Source organism: Salvelinus alpinus, chromosome 10 (genome assembly GCF_045679555.1).
Source record: "Salvelinus alpinus chromosome 10, SLU_Salpinus.1, whole genome shotgun sequence".
NCBI lineage: Eukaryota > Metazoa > Chordata > Actinopteri > Salmoniformes > Salmonidae > Salvelinus > Salvelinus alpinus.
Genome location: NC_092095.1, coordinates 57,546,303 through 57,564,083, shown reverse-complemented (window position 1 = coordinate 57,564,083; position 17,781 = coordinate 57,546,303). Strand labels below are relative to the sequence as shown.

The window sequence follows — 17,781 nt, the reverse complement described above, 5'->3', positions numbered from 1 at the left end:
CAAAGACATCCGTATATACGTCATAAGAAACGGACGCCGTGTTGATGGTTGAGAAATGTTCAACATTTTCTGCATTTGTGTGTAGCTAGCTAGGTTGTTTAACCTTAATTATATTCACGTTATATTGGATCAGAAGACACAATGTGAGTATTTTGTTTCACGTCACACCCATTGCAATTTCGTTTAAGATTTACTAAAGCTAACTATGTAACGTTAACGTTATTGGTACCGGAGAGCCAAGTCTGTGACCAAAAGGCATCTGAACAGCTTCTACCCCCAAGCCATAACACCTTGCCCAAACCGGCTGCGCGCGTGCACCATCGTGCCCTATCGTGCACCATCGTGCCCTATCGTGCATAAATGTAATTTGTCCCCCCACACCAAACGCGATCACGACACGCAGGTTAAAATGTCAAAACAAACTCTGAACCAATGACATTAATTTGGGGACAGGTCGAAAAGCATTAAACATGTATGGTAATGTATGACAATTAATCCACACATAAAACGGCCAACCGAATCGTTTCTAGTCATCTCTTCTCCTTCCAGGCTTTTTCATCGTTTAAATGATATGTTGATCGCATCTAAACTGTCATTGTATTACCACGACTACCGGCAAAACTATAGAACAAACTTAACGTCAGGATAGGCAACCGAAATTAATAATTAATATATGTGTGTTATATTAAACAGGGAGTAAAATGCTACTAAGATCAGTGAAATGTAGGCTAAACTGACAACAGAGTGCCATTGGAGGACAGAGGTTTCATTAAATAGTACCCGCAAAACACCAGTCTCAACGTCAACAGTGAAGAGGCGACTCCAGGATGCTTGCCTTCTAGGCAGAGTTGCAAAGAAAAAGCCATATGTCAGACTGGCCAATAAAAAGAAAAGATTAAGATGGGCAAAAAAACACAGACACTGGACAGAGGAACTCTGCCTAGAAGGCCAGCATCCCGGAGTTGTACTCGCGAGACTTGTGAGACGTCTGTTTCTCAAACTAGACACTAATGTATTTGTCCTCTTGCTCAGTTGTGCACCGAGGCCTCCCACTCCTCTTTCTATTCTGGTTAGAGCCAGTTTGCGCTGTTCTGTGAAGGGAGTAGTACACAGCGTTGTACGAGATCTTCAGTTTCTTGGCAATTTCTCGCATGGAATAGCCTTCATTTCTCAAAAGAAGAATAGACTGATGAGTTTCAGAAGAAAGTTCTTTGTTTCTGGCCATTTGAGCCTGTAATCGAACCCACAAATGCTGATACTCCAGATACTCAACTAGTCTAAAGAAGGCCAGTTTTATTGCTTCTTTAATCAGAATAACAGTTTTCAGCTGTGCTAACATAATTGCAAAATGGTTTTCTAATGATCAATTAGCCTTTTAAAATTATAAACTTGGATCCAACTTGCCATTGGAACACAGGAGTGATGGTTGCTGATAATGGGCCTCTGTTCGCCTATGTAGATATTCCATTAAAAATCAGCCGTTTCCAGCTACAATAGTCATTTACAACATGTACAATGTCGACAGTGTATTTCTGATCAATTTGATGTTATTTTTTTTTTAAGTGCTTTTCTTTAAAAAAAACACATATATATATATATATATACATATATATATAAAGCACATTTTTTGTCCATTAAAAAAACATACATTGTAGACATATGTCTTACTTTTTAACTCTGCACCATAGGGAATTGTCTCATAAATTAGCATTTCACTGTAAAGTTTACACCTGTTGTATAACATGACCAATAACATTTGATTTCATATTGTTGCATCTATTCATTAGCTAACATTAGCTAGCTAGTTCAGTTTGTATGACCATGGTTGTGTTTTAGTGTACTGTCCAAATTGCTATTCTGATCAGCTTTCAAACACATGTTTATGAAGTTGTTTATTTTGTTTGTATTACTCAGGTCGGAATATTGGAAGTCCCAGCCGAAGAAATTCTGCCAGTACTGCAAGTGCTGGATAGCCGACAATAAACCTGTGAGTGTTGAGTAAATTGTCATGTAATTTGCACCGGTATGTAAAGTTATACTTAGCTGACTAGCTACCCATTCAGGCATAATCATCATGCTAGCTATTCAGTCTCTTTGACTAGGCCCTTCTCATGTTTCTAACGTTGAATGAATGCTTACTTGTTCTTGGTGATCTGTGTCAAAGAGAGAGTAGTCTGTTACGTTATGACTGCACGGGGTTGCGGCTGAGGACAAGATTTGATCATGTATTCACCCCTGTGCTTGTTTGTTTCTCATGCAGAGTGTTGAGTTTCATGAACGAGGGAAGAATCACAAAGAAAATGTTGCTGCCAAAATTGCTGAGGTGAGTTGTCATCATTGGGTTTTGCCTTCACTTGTGGAACATAGAAAGATGGGTGCCTGTCAGTGCCAGGGTTGTAGCTACCATACTGCATAAGAAATACAGATGCCATAAATGTTGTCAATCACCTGAGACTATACTGTTTTCTATCTGGGCTCTATGTAGTTTGCTGATAACACGTTATTACACAGAGGTATCAACAGGGGTCACTGTTGCAAGGGAAACTATTGATGCGTTGTAAACGCAGCTTGGCATGCATAGCCCTAATGGCTGGCCTAGTGGTGTATTTCAGCAGAGATAAGGTCCAGATAAGCCACTCTCACCCCATGCTGTCATCTCATTGGTGACTTGACTGATACTCCGGCCTCTCTTCTGTACAGATGCAAAAGAAGAGCATTGACAAGGCGAAGAAGGAGGATCGTCAGTCTAAAGAGTTTGCAACGATGGAGGCGGCTGCACTGAAAGCTTATGAGGAGGATATGAAAAGGTTGGGGATAAAACCATCAGGTAACTTCTTAGTTAAGTGTTTTATTGATTTACTAACTTAATAACCTGCCAGTCTGTTTTTATTTGTACCGTCTAATATGTGTGTAACTTATTACCATTGTTTCTTATAGTTTTTGTATTCTTATATTTTATTATCTCGTTGTTGCTTTGTCGAGAAGGAACCTGTCAAGTAAGCATTTTGTCGGATGATGTATACCACGTGTATACTGTACATACGACTAATGAAACTTGAAGCTTTTAAAAAGTTGTTAGAACACAGTGTAAGTTGTTTTGGATAAGAGTGTCTGCTCAAATGGCTAATATATATCAATGTGATTTTGTGTGTTTGCTTAGGTTCCCCATCTCAAACCAAAGCCCAAACTCCAAGCCCAGTTCCATCTCAATCTCCATCTCCATCTCCATCTCCATCTCGAAAACAAGAAAAGAAGCGAAAGCCTGGAAAGGAGAGGATGCCCAGAAACGAATCAGAGAACTGGGTGGAGGGAAAGACAGGCGAAGGACTCACATACTACTACAACTCTATGACAGGAGGTAGGCAAGGTTCACACAAGGTGCTTGAAGTGTTTAAAGTAATTGAATTTGGCACTCTGAAATTCAATTACTTGAATACCTTAAAAATCTGAAATTTTCTCAAGTTGGTACTTGAAAAGTACTTGAATTAAAATGGGAGGAGAACAGAAAACTATCAAATATGTTAATTAGAAAAATATATTGCTCTTACGAATTCATTTCCAGGTAGACTACCGAGTTTTATTTCATGTGTTTCGCACTCTGGTTGCCAGGCGAGCTCTCTCATTCTACCCACACTGCCACTCAGCCAGGCAGGTACAGAACCGACTGATTAGGCACTGCCAAACGTCACATCGATAGCTACAATGCTGGGCAAATACAGAGCCTTTTGTGCATAATAGAACATTTATGGGGTCTGTTATTTCAGCTAATGAAACATGGGACCAACCCTTTTATATTTTTGTTCAGTGTAGTTTACCCACCTTTTTCTTACCACTTCATCACTGGACCTAACCAACCCACACTGTGTAAGGTGAAAATAAATGCATCAGACGTAGACATGTCGAGCATGGTGTAATCGGCCCTGGAGGGGAAAGGTACAACGCTGCATCCTGCACTAGTTCTACATTATGAGACTTTTTCTCTCCAGAGCTTTTTTTGTTGTTTCCTCATTCAAGGGGGGCCTGCGATATTCCACTTTATCAAGCGGCAGCCGTGCTCCTGCTGTTCTGGTTGCCGTTCACGTGCCGTTTTCCTCACACAGCCCACCCTTCTCCCGACCGGCGACTCTAAAGCTGCCAGTCAGAAGCAAGATGCTTTTCCGTAGCTATTAAGTAGTAGATTCCCAAATGCCGAATAAAATTACAATACTGACATAAAGCTGGAGTTGTAGTAATGCGAATAAGAAATGTGTGTTCACAAGAAGGCATGTCCCAAAACTCTGCTCATCACTACTCAAATTACATCATCAGTACTGATTTACCACTAATGTATGTAGTAAATAAGTAGTGAAACACGTATTATTGAGTAGAGCTTCTAAGGTAGTAGCGAAATATACCGTAGGTTTTGGCAAATATACCGCCATCTGGTGACGAATAGAAACAATTGCATAATAGGAACTATTACAAATTGATGGTCCTCGAAAGCCCTTGAATTTGGTTTGCAACTATCCGTACGAACCCTGGGTAGGCTGAAGACCACAACAACTCCGCAGATATCAGAGATGACGGGTTAAAAGTCCGACTGTGACTTTTAATAAATCAGTTTTGAACATACACCTAGGACCATTCACCTTTCTCCTGAAGCATTGTGTTTTTATATCTTTTCAGAATCTCAGTGGGACAAACCATATGGGTTACAGGGAAAGAGCACACCCTCTCCACAGCCTGGTCAAACTGAGGTAGACACTACTTTTTAATGTATTTTTCTTAATACCTTTCATTTCACCAGGAAGTCTCTTGTATGTTGTTACCCATTTGATATGTTTAGAGTCAGTGTAATGTACCGAGGTAATGCATTCAAGTCCTGGTATGAACACACTTTTTTTTCTGTAGATCTCCTTAGGTAGTGCCTGGATGGAGGCCGTCAGTCCTGATGGATTTACATACTACTACAACACAGAGACTGGAGGTCAGTCTGTAAAGACAGGTGATGACAAGAATGATGTATGTTTGACATAATTATGTTTGACATAGTTTTGATGTCTCCCCCACACTGACAGAGTCCAGCTGGGAAAGACCTGCAGATCTCCCTGCCGGTGGTGAGTCTGGTTCTGAGCCGGGTCCAGAGGAGAGACAGTGGGCCCCCCAGGGATAGATGACTCATCAGCCCTGCAGCCAGAACCCCTCTCTGGGGAGGACAGCTCCAACAGTACCAACGGAGCCGGGAAGGGGGAGGATTCCAAACAGGTCACCAAGATTCAGTTCAGGGTGAGACTGAGTTCTCAATACAACCCCATTGGTAGTGAATGGGCACAAACAATAGTGGGCATTAGTTTAGGATTTGAGTCATGGTGACTGGCGATCATTTCAATAATCATTTGCTCTCCCCACAAAAAGAATACACCGCCTTCAGACAAGGAGGGAGAGGATAAAGATGGTGAGGATGATGATGGGGGGAAGGGAGACGAAGGGGCCAAAGACCCACCGGCAGCTGTGCCTGAGGAGAAAGAGGAGAGGCCTGCTGTTAAGAAGCCCAGGAAGACCAACCCTTACGGAGCCTGGGAGCAGATACAGGAAGAAGAAGAGCCTTAGTAAGAGACTGTTGTACTGTCAATGTCTTCATTTGGATTTAACTATGAGCTTTTGTTACAGTTTGCCTTAATGAACAGGACCCTGTTGCTAGTCTGTCTCTACTTTAGCCAACTTGTTGTTGTGTGCCTAATTAAATGCTAAACTAATAACTCACCTATCTGCTCTATACCCCACCCACCACCACCCATGTTCTCTCCTCCAGTGAGAAAGTGGACCTGCAGCTACCACAGGTGGAAGGTGCAGCTAGCGCCCCCGCTCCCACGGAGCTGCCACCTGAGCCCAAACCCAAGTTTAGGGAGCGTATCATCACCTCTCTGGGCGACGAGGGTGGCCCCGCGTCGGGAGCCGGGGCCACGTTCAGGAAGAGGAAAGCAGAGAACGGGAAATCCTCCAGGAGCCTGAGGCAACGGGGAGATGATGACTAATACCCAGGCTAACTCAGATATGAACTCTTTTTAAACAGACACAAGGCTTGACAAGCTGGGGGATGTTGTTGGAGACTGTTGTTATTGTGTAATGGGACAATTCTAGCAACGTCATATCAATACCTGGATACGCAGGTCAGGTCCCTGTGGGCTAGAGAACCCGAGTTAGCTACTCACCAAGATGCCATCATTTCATAATTGTTCAGGTTGAATTTTACCCATCAATCACCCAAGTTACAGTATATCCGCAGCTTTTGGGGTTGAATAGGACAAGCAGACGTCTGAAACAAGCTGGATCAGTGGCTTTAGCCGTCCTAACTTGAAGTGTTTGTCTTACTCTTTACAATTTCCTTTTTAAATGCCTGATGCCCTCCTGCTTTTTTATTTGAGTTGAATAGCATACAGCCGTGACAGACACAGACAATATCATTCCCAGAGATATTTTGTTATGCGTGTGTGATGTATTTTTAACGGGATAATTTCTGGATGGCTTGTGAAGGACCGCTGTGATGTCCTTACTGTGGTGGTGGTTGTCATTTTCCACATCACCACCAGTACATGCTCAGGCCTGGGTCTCCCAAACCCATCTTAGCACTAAGGTCATCTTTTGTCTATTTAGTTTCAATGGAATTAACATGATCCTAGTGCTACGATGCTTTGGGGAAACCCAGCCCTGAACCGTACCAGCATGGTTGGAGTATGCGAGAAGGAGAATGCAAAGCAAGTTTTCTACAGTATGATTGATGAAATATTGTACTTGAATATATATTCTGCTGGTGTGGACATTTTCTCTATGCTTCTTCCTTTAGTCCATCAGCCTTTAGTAATCAATAGTCTTCCATGGATTTATTTTGCAGACTTCCGTCAAAGCAACTCAAACATTTCACAGGGGCTCGAGTAGCCTCGAAGGTAATACAACCCTTCATTGGTGCCAATACACGCTCATTGCTATGGCTGTGTAGGAGAGATACTGATGCCATGGCTGGCCAGCTGCCAGACAGCCTGGGTGCTTGAGATTAGAGCGTGTGTGTTGGGCTGAAACATAGCTCTGACACACCCAATAGGATCAGGGCTCATCACAAACTATTTTCAGTAACATTTTAGGACTTTATTAAGATGCTAGGGTGTAATTGTGCACATGCTTGAGACTGGTTAAAGAGCTGGGTTATCTGCAGCCAGGCTCTCTCTGCTCTCTTTTCTCCACCCAGTCGCCATTCTTTCACAAACTGAACCAGGATCAGTGTTCGCGCCACTGGTTCCATGACTGTTCTCCTGTCAGTGCTGCAGCAGTGGGTCATGTCAGCTAGCTCCCAGAACTAAGGCGTCACACTGTCTTGAGTCAGTATCTCTGACTGCAGGTCACCACCAGGTCCAGCAGAGCCTCCTTGTCTCCGTGTTCCAACAGCTCTGAGATCAGATCATCCAGTGGCTCCCCGCCCCTCATGAACTCCTGCCAAGAGAATACAGAAGACACATTAACCAACTATTACCTACATGTAAAAGCATGACAAGCATTACACAACAAATCAACTTCCATTATAGACTGCTTGTTTGCATAGTTAGAAGCCCACCTTGATATCTCTGGTCACATAGCCAGTCCGGTGATCTGTCACGCGGTCCTGGCTAAAGTTGTAGGTGCGAATCCTCTCCGACTGGGAGCGAGTGCCCACCTGGAGAAGGAGTAACATGAATGGCTCTGAGGTGAGTTGAGGAGGGGGACAGTAAAGCATTTGGATGGGACTGTGTGTCGGGGATCACCTGCTGTTTGCGTGCCGTAAGTCTCTGCTCCGTCTCTCTACCCATCATGCTCTGGTAGAGGCGGGCCTTCAGCACGCGCAGGGCCGTGTCACGGTTCTGCAGCTGAGAGCGGGATGTCTGACACTCTGCCACCGTACCTAGGGTCAGAGCAGGGGTCAGTCAGAAATTCCATTTCAATTCAGTCAATATCAGGAGAGCAATTCAAAATCAAGAATTGAGAAGTGCCATTGGTTTTCAATAAAGATATAAAAAATATTCTTAAAGTGGATTTTCAATACATATTCTGTCTCCCCGAACTGTAAGCTCTTACCTGTTGGCAGGTGTACTATTCGGACAGCACTGTCCGTTGTGTTGACACTTTGACCTCCCGCCCCTCTCGATCTGAACGTATCAACCCGCAGGTCCTTAGGGTCAATGCTGATGTCCAGCTACAAAACAGAATCCCAATGTATTATCGTTCAGACAGACAAGACAGATAGGGGCAGACAGACAGGTGTACCTCGCTGGGTTGTGGCAGGACGATGACGGTCATGGTTCCTGTGTGAATGCGTTGCATCCTGGAGGACAGGCCCACCTCGGGGATCCTCTGGACCCGGTGTGTCCCTCCCTCATGCTTCAGACGCCGGTACACACTCTCCCCCGCTATCCTTACTGCCGCATGGTGCAGTCCACCTGAGTGAATCAAATCAGACAATAAACACACCAATCAATCATACATACACGCAGACACTTTCATCCAGTGACCCATAAAACACAGAGACAGTAGGACAGACAGAAGAGAAGCATTACCATATTCAGCAGGTGTGTAGTTGAAGATCTCAAAGTCCCAGTTCTTGTAGCTGGCAAGGCCTTGGTACATGTCAAACATCTCTCTGGTGAACTGTTGACAGATGTCACCTGGATCAAAACATGTGTACCAGAGAGGGGACATACATTAGCATTAGGACCAGGAGTGTAATGGAGAGCCATTGTCCATGGCCTATGCTGTTCATTGAGTAATTACAGTTCACTGACTCACCTCCTGTTGTCCGCCCTGTTACCACCTCCAGAAGGACATTACTGGTGTCGTGTGGGTCACTGGGTACTAGTGTCTGGATCAACTGGGGGAATATGAATTCAGATTTTCTCATCAAGTTCCAGACTGACCAAGGCAGACATTGAAAATGTTCTGTGTCTAATGTCTGTTCGTACATCTTTTCTCAATGACTCGATTCTTTGGGTGATCTGTGCTTGTTCCTCTTTCAGTAGCTGGACCATTTGTCGGTCTTCCTCTTTGGAACCGACTGTCCCTGTAAAAGGACAATATGGATGACTCTGTACAACATTTTCAGATACATGACACATTTCAGTTAGCACATTGTTATTGAAGCATGGCGACCTCTTCTGGTCATTGCGGCACGCAGGCGTTACAGACACTTATGAAAGGAAGATACAAAAAGACCACTAGCTAGTTAGCAATTAACAAAATACACAAAACAGAACACAGCTTACTTACTCTGAAGCAGAGTTTCAACCTCCTCTAGGTCTTTCACGGCGTGTTCAGCGCTCTGAAACGCAGTGGCCACTGGTGAAAGTCCCACCTGTCTCTTGTTCAACTCTTTCCTGGCGGGCTCGTTGAGAAACCCATGTTGTAATGTTTTGGTGACATCTCTGTACTCTTCCACAAGCTGCCGAAGATATCTTTGTACAGACTCATTCCTGTATAAATCTCCCAAATGATTGTTACAATAACGTCTTGATGATACGAGTGATCGATTTGCTAGTTCCTTCCATATTCTCTTGCGCATGTGGAGGGGCGAGATGAGGCGGGCGCACGAGCCACACAGTCGAATATATTTCTGCATAAGCATCTGGCTACAGTGTATACGAAGTAAGTGTAAACTGGTTACATGCGTTTATCATCTCATATTTAGTAACATTGTAAAGAATATAATCACGCTTCCAGCAAGGTCAAAGAGTGGTGTTGAATTCTGGGATATGTAGTCATAAATAATGTTTTTCGCACAGTATTTTACAACAGCACCCCTGGTGGTGTTATAATGCGATTTAAATTCATCTGTAATCTGATTGGTCCTCAAAGAGGGGGTACTGAACTGAGAAAACTACCTCCTAAAACTTCTATTGGTAATGAGAATACACTGAAATACAAACATATCTCGGGGAAAGCATAGCCTAACATCGGGTCTGTTTTTATGAAACACAGTGGATATTTAACGTTCAGTATTAAACGGATCTTTAAGAAATGGAAAGCAGCCTGCCAAGAATTCAGCAGCTCAGGAGAACAGAACCAACTTCAAACAGAACTCTTATTGGTACAGTCGTTTTCATGGGATTACTTCAAGTGGTATCAAGTGTTGCTGTTGTACTTCACTTGACAGGTCATCTTCAACAGGTAAGGTAATCATAGTAATACAGATACTACTGCATAGGTCTCTTAGATTGGATTATACCAAGAGTCTCCTCTAAAAAATTATCATAAAATCTATGTAATTCTATAGCACAAAGTTGTATTTTGTAAGAAAAAAGTTATTGTCATAACAGTTTGCAGGTGCTGCAAGAAAACATTGGACAAAAAAAGTATATACAATGATTGCCACAAATACACATTGCACTAAATGTAATCCATTTCAAGTGGTTGCTCTCTCACCACAACATCTATAACACATTAAACTTCAAACAGAGGCAAAGTGTTTCATATTGTATGGACGGTTTTACTGGCTATTGCTGCTTATGGCTTACAAAGTAGCCTTATGTATTACAAGAGAGCAACAAATCAAATAAAAGTTGATTGGTTTACACAGATTTGCAGATGTTATCGCAGGTGCAGCGAAATGCTTGTGTTTCTAGCTCCAACAGTGCAGTAATACCTAACAATACAAAACAATATACACATAATCCAAAAAGTAAAAAGAAAGAAATTAAGAAATATCAGAATAAACAATGTCAGAGTCCGGAATATAAATATGTATATTGGTGTGTATAGACAGTAGGGACAGTATATCAATAGAAAATGTGTGTACAGCAGTAGTTATATAGGATGAGCTATGACTAGAATACAGTATATACTGTACATATAAAGTGACCTAGTGGCCTCATGGGTGGAATGTTATTCATATTTTTCATAATTAATAAACATTATTTCAAAAACCTGCAGAAAATCCGATATTTCTATGTCAAACGGTTTTGTTATATTTCAGTCTTCTGTCATGTATATAAAGGGTAATATTGAAATGCAAGCTCAAAATGTAATACATTTCAACTCTATATCTGACATGGTGCAGATGTCTTCTTTTTAAGCCCACAACCATGTGTGTGAAGGTGAATACTTGTTTCAAAGTAGATTTGTTTAAGACTACCAAGAAATACACTGTGTGACCCTGATTTAGCCTACTGCAGTAAAAAAAATTAAGTGACAAGTGGTCAATAACTCTATAAATGCATCTAACAGCAGTTTATCGATGCCCAATGAGGGATTTGGGCTACTGTGACCTCTAACCTCTCTTGCCGCTGTCTCTGTTGGCAACTTCAGGTCACCCAGACCGGACCAGCCCTAGTTGAGACTTCGGACGACCTCCAGAGAGGGGAGTCACAGAGGTGCCCAAAAAACCCCAGGGAGGTCACACCATCAGCCCACCTGCCCATTCAGCCTCCCAGTGGGCACATCCAGAGAGACATCCAGAACACCATGATCCACTGGGACTACGCCCATGGACACCTGTCCAAGATCAGGTACCATGACGGCAGGATCCTGGTCCGCGAGGGAGGCCTGTACTACATCTACGCCAAAACCTGCTTCAGGTACTACGACCAGGTAGAGGAGTCACTGTTGGAGTCTGAGTCTCATGCACCAGGGAGAAGGGGGGTTTCAGCAGAGCCTAGCATTCACAGAGTAGATGGGGCTGGGGCCGGGGCTGGTGCCCTTCTTATACAATACGTGTTCCACGAGCGTCACAGTCACAGTGCCCCCCCCAAGCCAGCTGTGCTGATGAAAAGCGGCAGCACCAGGCACTGGCAGAGGGGCCACTACCACATGTGGTGTCAGCAGCAAGGAGGGGCTTTCCCCCTGGGGCCCGGGGACAGTATCTATGTCAGCGTGTCCAACTCCTGGCTGCTGGACCCGGAAGCTGAGGGAAGCTACTTCGGGGCCTTCAGAATCAGCAGATGATGAATGAGGAAGGAGACGCAGGGCACTTAATTGATAAATTAGTAACTGATATCTCTTTAATCCCATTCCCAGCTCAGGGCTGTAGATGAGGTGGAATTCATATCTGTTAGATAGCTGGACTGTCTGCATATGGAATAGATTTTTGTATTTTTATACTGCGAAAACAAACTGAATTTGGCTTACTTTTAATTTAGTTTTACGAAGTTTTCAATATTAATGTATTTTCTGATGTCTCTCGTATTCAATTCTGTGTTCAGTTTTTTGTGTTTATAGAACATTCCAATAAAGCCATATACAATTGTAAAAATACAGGAGAGAGATGATAAATGCTCTGTTATTATCACCAATATTGCCATGCTTCAACCCATTTGATAGGAAAACAGGGATACCATTAGACCATTACGTTTCACCCTGAGAGACTGTTTTACCTCAGCAGACCTCTGAAAACTTGACACTGTCCCTCAGGCGTACGAGCGCAGGGCGCCTCGATTTGATGTGCTTTCTGTGGTTAGAAGGGAATAACTCCAATTAGTGTTGCATGCTGGGAGTGCTGTGTCATGCACATTTAGAGGCCCCCTACGCTCCTTACTCATTCCCTGATTTCACTGACCCCTATAGTCCTGCCGATCCCCCACCTCGCCTCATGTCTCTGATTGAAATGAAATGAGATACTCTTTTGTTGACGCGTAATGTCATTACTATGCTCAGTTTGCCTTCTTCACATGAAAATCCATTTGAAAAGTGAGGAATCGATCTGTCCATGCTTGGATTAGAACAATTCAACACACATACACTATGTTTCCCTTGAAAGCTTTCTTCACTCCCATGTCATTTCCATGTCAAAGCGTGCATTAACGCCACCTAACTACATCATCTCAGCTCTACAGTTGCACTGTTAAGAGAGTATTAAAGTCGTCCACCGAAACAAAGACTGTTTCATTTGTTTTCAGTCTGGCATATAGCTGGCACCACTCTATAACCTTTCAGAAAATGGGCAACAATAGTACACGAATCAGCTAGGCTTTCAATAAAGGTTTAATTTGTAAAACTGCTGATGCCATCAAATTACTATACTTCAAATCAGTAGAGGCTGCTGAGGGGAGGACAGCTCATAATAATGTATGGAACGGAGCAAATGGAATGGCATCAAACACATGGAAACCTCAGTATTCACCTCAAAACACAGGTAGCCCAAATAACAGCAGATGAGATGAATAACAGGGTATTAATGTAGTTGACCACCCACAGCCAACAACCCCTGTTTTAGAGCTATTAATGGTACTGTATCTCCATCCATCCCCTCTTCACTGTCTCTCTTCCTATTTTGAGGAAGGATGGAGTGGACAAAATAATAGCAACAGATACTTTTAGTTAATGTTTTGTTGTGTTGACACAATGCAGACTAGGGTAAAAACAGGAACACCTGTGACCTAGTCAAAACCGTCTCTTTGGCACACACGTTTTAGTGCTGATGAAACACAGGGAATGAGAGACAATGTCAGGGAACCAGACAGGAAATAGTTGTGGTTATATTGAGTCACAGATGGAGGGTGGGATTGGAGGAAGGGAGGGACAGTAGGAGGGAGGGGGAGCACCCTGTTGAGTCATACATACAGTTTATCCTGTTGTGTCTATGGGACAGACTGAGATTGACTGAGGAGGGCTCTATTTAATCAAACACACATGAGAAATTCAAACGCATAAAAAGTGCATAGGATGTAATGGCTCAATAGCCTATAAGATCATGATGTTCACTGCAGCACATAGGTTTTGTTTTCAGAACTGGTTATGGGGCACCGGCACACACCTGTACCTATTGCGTACACCGTAAACGTGTCTCTATAAAGCCACAAGACTCAGAAACCACAGCAGCTAATAACTCAGAACTTTAGCATCTGGAGGCAAACATGTTAACAATAATAGCCCAGTGTTTTCCCTATACCTAAGCATTCAACCACAAATGGGGAACTCCAACTGTCATCACGTTCAAACAATTTGCTATTTTTAGTGCGCAAACAAACCCAAACAAAATATTTACATCCACCAGTGTAACAGTTTTAACTTTAGTCCGTTCCCTCAAACCGGGCGCAAACCAGGGACCCTCTGCACACATCAACAACAGTCACCCACGAAGCATCGTTACCCATCACTCCACAAAGGCCGCGGCTCTTGCAGAGCAAGGGGAACCACTACTTCAAGGTTTCAGAGCAAGTGACGTCACCGACTAAAAGGCTGCTAGCGCGCACCACCGCTACCTAGCTAGCCATTTCACATCGCTTACACCAGCACAAATAACTGTCAGGACCTGTGCTAATAAATCAAATCTATCGGCTATTGTTTAGCAAATGGTGGGTCCCTCACCAGCTTTCAGCCCAGCTAGCGCCTTCACAGCCAAATCCTACTGGGTCATGGCTTTATAGGCTGCATGGGCCTGGGAAAGAAACCTTGTTTTGTTCATCTGGATGGTCGCAATACATTTCCAGTAGGCTGCACAAAAACTGAAAGGACTTGATCCCATCACACACGCGCACACACTTACAGGAAGTGTGCATGGAAGCGTAATGGGGATGTATCAGTACTGGCTTCCTTATTGTAATATTTGTGTTGTGGAGAAATGACCAGGCAGGAGACGGGAGTACAGTTAGTTTTCGTTTAGTCAAAACCTCTCGTGCTCTACAGCCCCCGGCACAATAGTGCGCATGTGCATTTCCTATTAGGTGTAGTAACGTAACACTGCCGTAATACATCACTGCTTAGTAACAGCATAGTAACTAATATAAACAGATGTAGATCCCAGATACTACACTTATATCCTTCCAATATTCTGGTTTTAGTAAGGAAACAAAATGGGTGACTGAGTACATATCCTGGAGTGCTGCTGTGTGCAATCAAATAGCCTACAGACACATTTTCTCCATAACTGCCGTCTTTTCATATCGTAAATTAGATTTATAAAGGTATAGAGAGAGCGAGAGAGAGAATGGTCCCTACTTTATTCGCTAACCCTAAAACACCACTTGTGGACCTAACCAGTAGGCTATGGCCTCACACTGGGAACAAAGAAACATGTAAATACACATTACTGACATTTATACTGTCTCATACCACCAGAAACCTGTCATTTATCACATACAAATTATATATATAATCAAATCCGGACATCTGGCAATCCATTGTAAAATAAATTAATACGAAAATTAGGGCCACATTTCCCTTAGTTTACTTCACTGACTAATGGATTTTAATAACAATCACTATTTATTTCCCCTACATTTTGAGAGGGAATGGCACAAATGAACGTTTCTCCAATATCTGGAAAATGAAGATGAGCCACTCAATTCAATGGAACTCTTTGGGTGTGTCCGAACTTGTGGTTTCTTTAATTGTTTAATTCTTAACATAAGTATATTGTTTTACTCGGCAAAGGTGAAGTCAGTCAATATGGGGCGTATTGGGGGAATCACAACGGAAACCCCCCAAGAACGTCCGCCAGGCCAAGAGACGCACGTGCTGAGCTGAGCGCGAAAATCAACTCTGTTTCGCGCACAACAACAAACGTGTCAACATGGCCAACTCTGCTGGGATGACGGTGGAAAATGGCAAGAAAACATATAGCAAATTCCTTATAAAATGTTGGACTATCTGTATTATCTTGGGAAGCTTTGCTAAAACAGCAGAAAGTATGCCTAAAGTTGTTGGGGTTGGGGCTACTAAAGAGCTAACGTTAGTAGGACTACAACAAGCTAATTTAGGAAGCTAGCTAGCTTAACTAATAACAAACCACATTATTTCTTCAGACGTGACAGCGTCCCTTCCATGTATTGCTGTAGAGACACACGGAGGGCCTGACTTCTCTCTAACACAAGCTTTAGAAGACGTCTCTCAACAAGGATATGCCCAGATTGTGGCCCTCCAGGAGAAACAAGTGCTCAGCTCTCCAGGTGAATCTCTCCTTACCTGCTAACACACTGACCAGTAACATTTTAAAACTCCAGGAACACTGTAATTATTGCTGCTTACATTATATACATTTTCCATGCAACATTAATATTAGAGCATTTGTTTTAACACTCAGTGTAAAGCAATGCTGTTTTCATCTGCTACCAGGCCATACTATCAGACATTGAGAAGAAAGGCAAAGAAGCTGAAGTGGAGTTAAAATCCAACGTGAGGCAGATTCTCATCCTGGAGGGTGAGACGGAACACCTGCAAGACCTGGGCTTGCGTTCCATCACCGTCTACAACGAAAACACAGAGCTCCGACTGCTGATCGAGGAAGAGGAGGACAACTCCAGCTGCGTGCTGGCCGGTTACAACACCTACCGGAACAAGATGGAGGGCCACCGGACAGCCGTCTTGCAAGCGGAGAGCCAGACGAGGGCTCACAGGGAGCTAGTGGAGAAGAGGGCTCTGGTCAGAGTGCTCACAGAGAGGAGCTGAGGGCCGACCTGGAAAACCCAGAGGGGAACGCTGTGAAGCAGGCACAGGTCAGAGCAGCTGAGGAACCAGTGTAGATGTTGACAGATTACAGTCATATGGGATACGTTAAAAAAACATGTTCATTTTGTCCTGTGATCCCTGTCTTCTCCACTTCATCTGTTCGCAAGTTGTTATCGTGAATCAGTAATAAAACTGCAATCTCTTGACAGAAAGAGATGGATGACATGAGGGGGCAGATCTCAGACCAGAGGAAGATGGTGACTGAGAGAAGAGAGCTCATCTTGAAGGAGTTTGAGAGTCACACACTGATCAATAAGCATATCGAGGTACGGTAGTGAATCCCTGTTGTCAGATGCTCACTTACCCCCTTTTTCCTCTAATCCAACAGAAAATAACTCACTCCAGACAGTTTATGTTAGATAAAGACCCACCATGTACAGTATTCATAATAAAAATAACTTTTTATCTGGTACCTTTCGAACATGCAGCTCAAAGTGGTGTACATGCAAAAAGGAAAGAAATGCAAGACAATGTCAACAAAAATCAAAAAGTACAATATCTGTTTAAAACCCAAGTGTGTTGTTCTCAGATCCAGAACAGACGGTACGATGCCATCGTGAAGCGTCTCCACTGCCAACTGATGAAGGCCCAGTCCGGCCACAGGCAGTTGTCTGATGATATCTACCACATGGAGAGAGAGATCCAGGACCTCAAGAGACACCTCGAGGTGCCATAAGTTAGCATTCTGGTTCATAAAACTGTATGTTTTGTAGTATGACCTAAGGCTAGGAGTTTTCCCAAGCCAAGACATACTTCAGCCCTAGTGTAGGTCTGTGCATAACAGTTTTATTGCTGTTCATTTTCTATTTGACAATTTTCTCTCTCATAGTTTTTTAAGTGACAGTAATGAATTGGAAAGCCATTAAACAAAAGCATTTTTTTTACAGAAAACTGGCTTTCCCTCCCCATTACAAATAACTTGTGTTTCCCCCTGAATTTAGAGATAAAGCTGTGACACTCACTGGCCAGCAGAGGGCAATGGTGTCAACCAAGAAATAGCAACTATTCCCGTGTTACTGTATAGAAGACAATAATCACTGTCAGTCACTTTGTAGACAAAACAACCTTTATTGGTGTGTTTCTCTCCTGTCTCTCATCATCTTGACAAAAACAACAGATCAGAACAGGAGACAAACTGATGAAATGGAGACGTGAAGGAAACCTTTTATACATTAAACCATGGCAGGGATCGCCTTAGCGTAAATGCTGTACATGATAAAACATAGAACCAACTACCGGCGGATTACACACACTAAGACACGCAACATCAGAGGAACAGAATATTGAGTCATCAACGGTTTTAGGGTTAGAGAATAAAGCAAGGACCAAACTTCTCTCTCTCTC

The 17,781-nt window shown here is 43.1% G+C and overlaps 4 protein-coding genes across 5 annotated transcripts; 3 read left to right on the top strand and 1 right to left on the bottom strand.

Annotated features, from left to right (window-relative positions):
• Positions 1-8: 8 nt before the first annotated feature.
• On the top strand, positions 9-6,797 carry wbp4 (WW domain binding protein 4). The gene is given in 11 exon segments (XM_071329857.1): positions 9-143; positions 1,915-1,987; positions 2,261-2,323; positions 2,701-2,827; positions 3,161-3,358; positions 4,666-4,736; positions 4,891-4,966; positions 5,058-5,122; positions 5,125-5,265; positions 5,395-5,588; positions 5,792-6,797. Coding segments are annotated over 11 exon segments (1,233 nt in total). The 5' UTR covers positions 9-141; the 3' UTR covers positions 6,015-6,797.
• mtrf1 (mitochondrial translational release factor 1) lies at positions 6,317-9,759 on the bottom strand. Its single transcript, XM_071329856.1, has 9 exons — positions 9,268-9,759; positions 8,964-9,061; positions 8,791-8,872; positions 8,562-8,669; positions 8,272-8,444; positions 8,083-8,200; positions 7,773-7,909; positions 7,586-7,684; positions 6,317-7,464 (listed from the first exon to the last, which is right to left on the bottom strand). The coding sequence occupies exons 1-9, from the start codon at positions 9,620-9,622 to the stop codon at positions 7,354-7,356; spliced, it is 1,281 nt and encodes a 426-aa protein (XP_071185957.1). The 5' UTR covers positions 9,623-9,759; the 3' UTR covers positions 6,317-7,353.
• On the top strand, positions 7,588-12,246 carry LOC139532377 (tumor necrosis factor ligand superfamily member 10-like). 2 transcript variants are annotated; one of them, XM_071329859.1, is made up of 2 exons: positions 7,588-7,715; positions 11,302-12,246. In XM_071329859.1, exons 1-2 carry the CDS (start codon positions 7,701-7,703, stop codon positions 11,935-11,937), a joined length of 651 nt encoding a protein of 216 aa, XP_071185960.1. In that variant the 5' UTR covers positions 7,588-7,700; the 3' UTR covers positions 11,938-12,246. The 2 variants fall into 2 exon arrangements, with proteins under 2 accessions (XP_071185960.1, XP_071185959.1); XM_071329858.1 differs by lacking the exon at positions 7,588-7,715 and adding an exon at positions 9,836-10,164.
• A 3,256-nt stretch (positions 12,247-15,502) lies between these two features.
• Positions 15,503-17,171, top strand: LOC139532952 (coiled-coil domain-containing protein 122). The gene is given in 6 exon segments (XM_071331096.1): positions 15,503-15,536; positions 15,854-15,878; positions 16,020-16,360; positions 16,363-16,424; positions 16,587-16,703; positions 16,967-17,171. Coding segments are annotated over 6 exon segments (726 nt in total). The 3' UTR covers positions 17,114-17,171.
• The last annotated feature ends 610 nt before the right edge of the window (positions 17,172-17,781 follow it).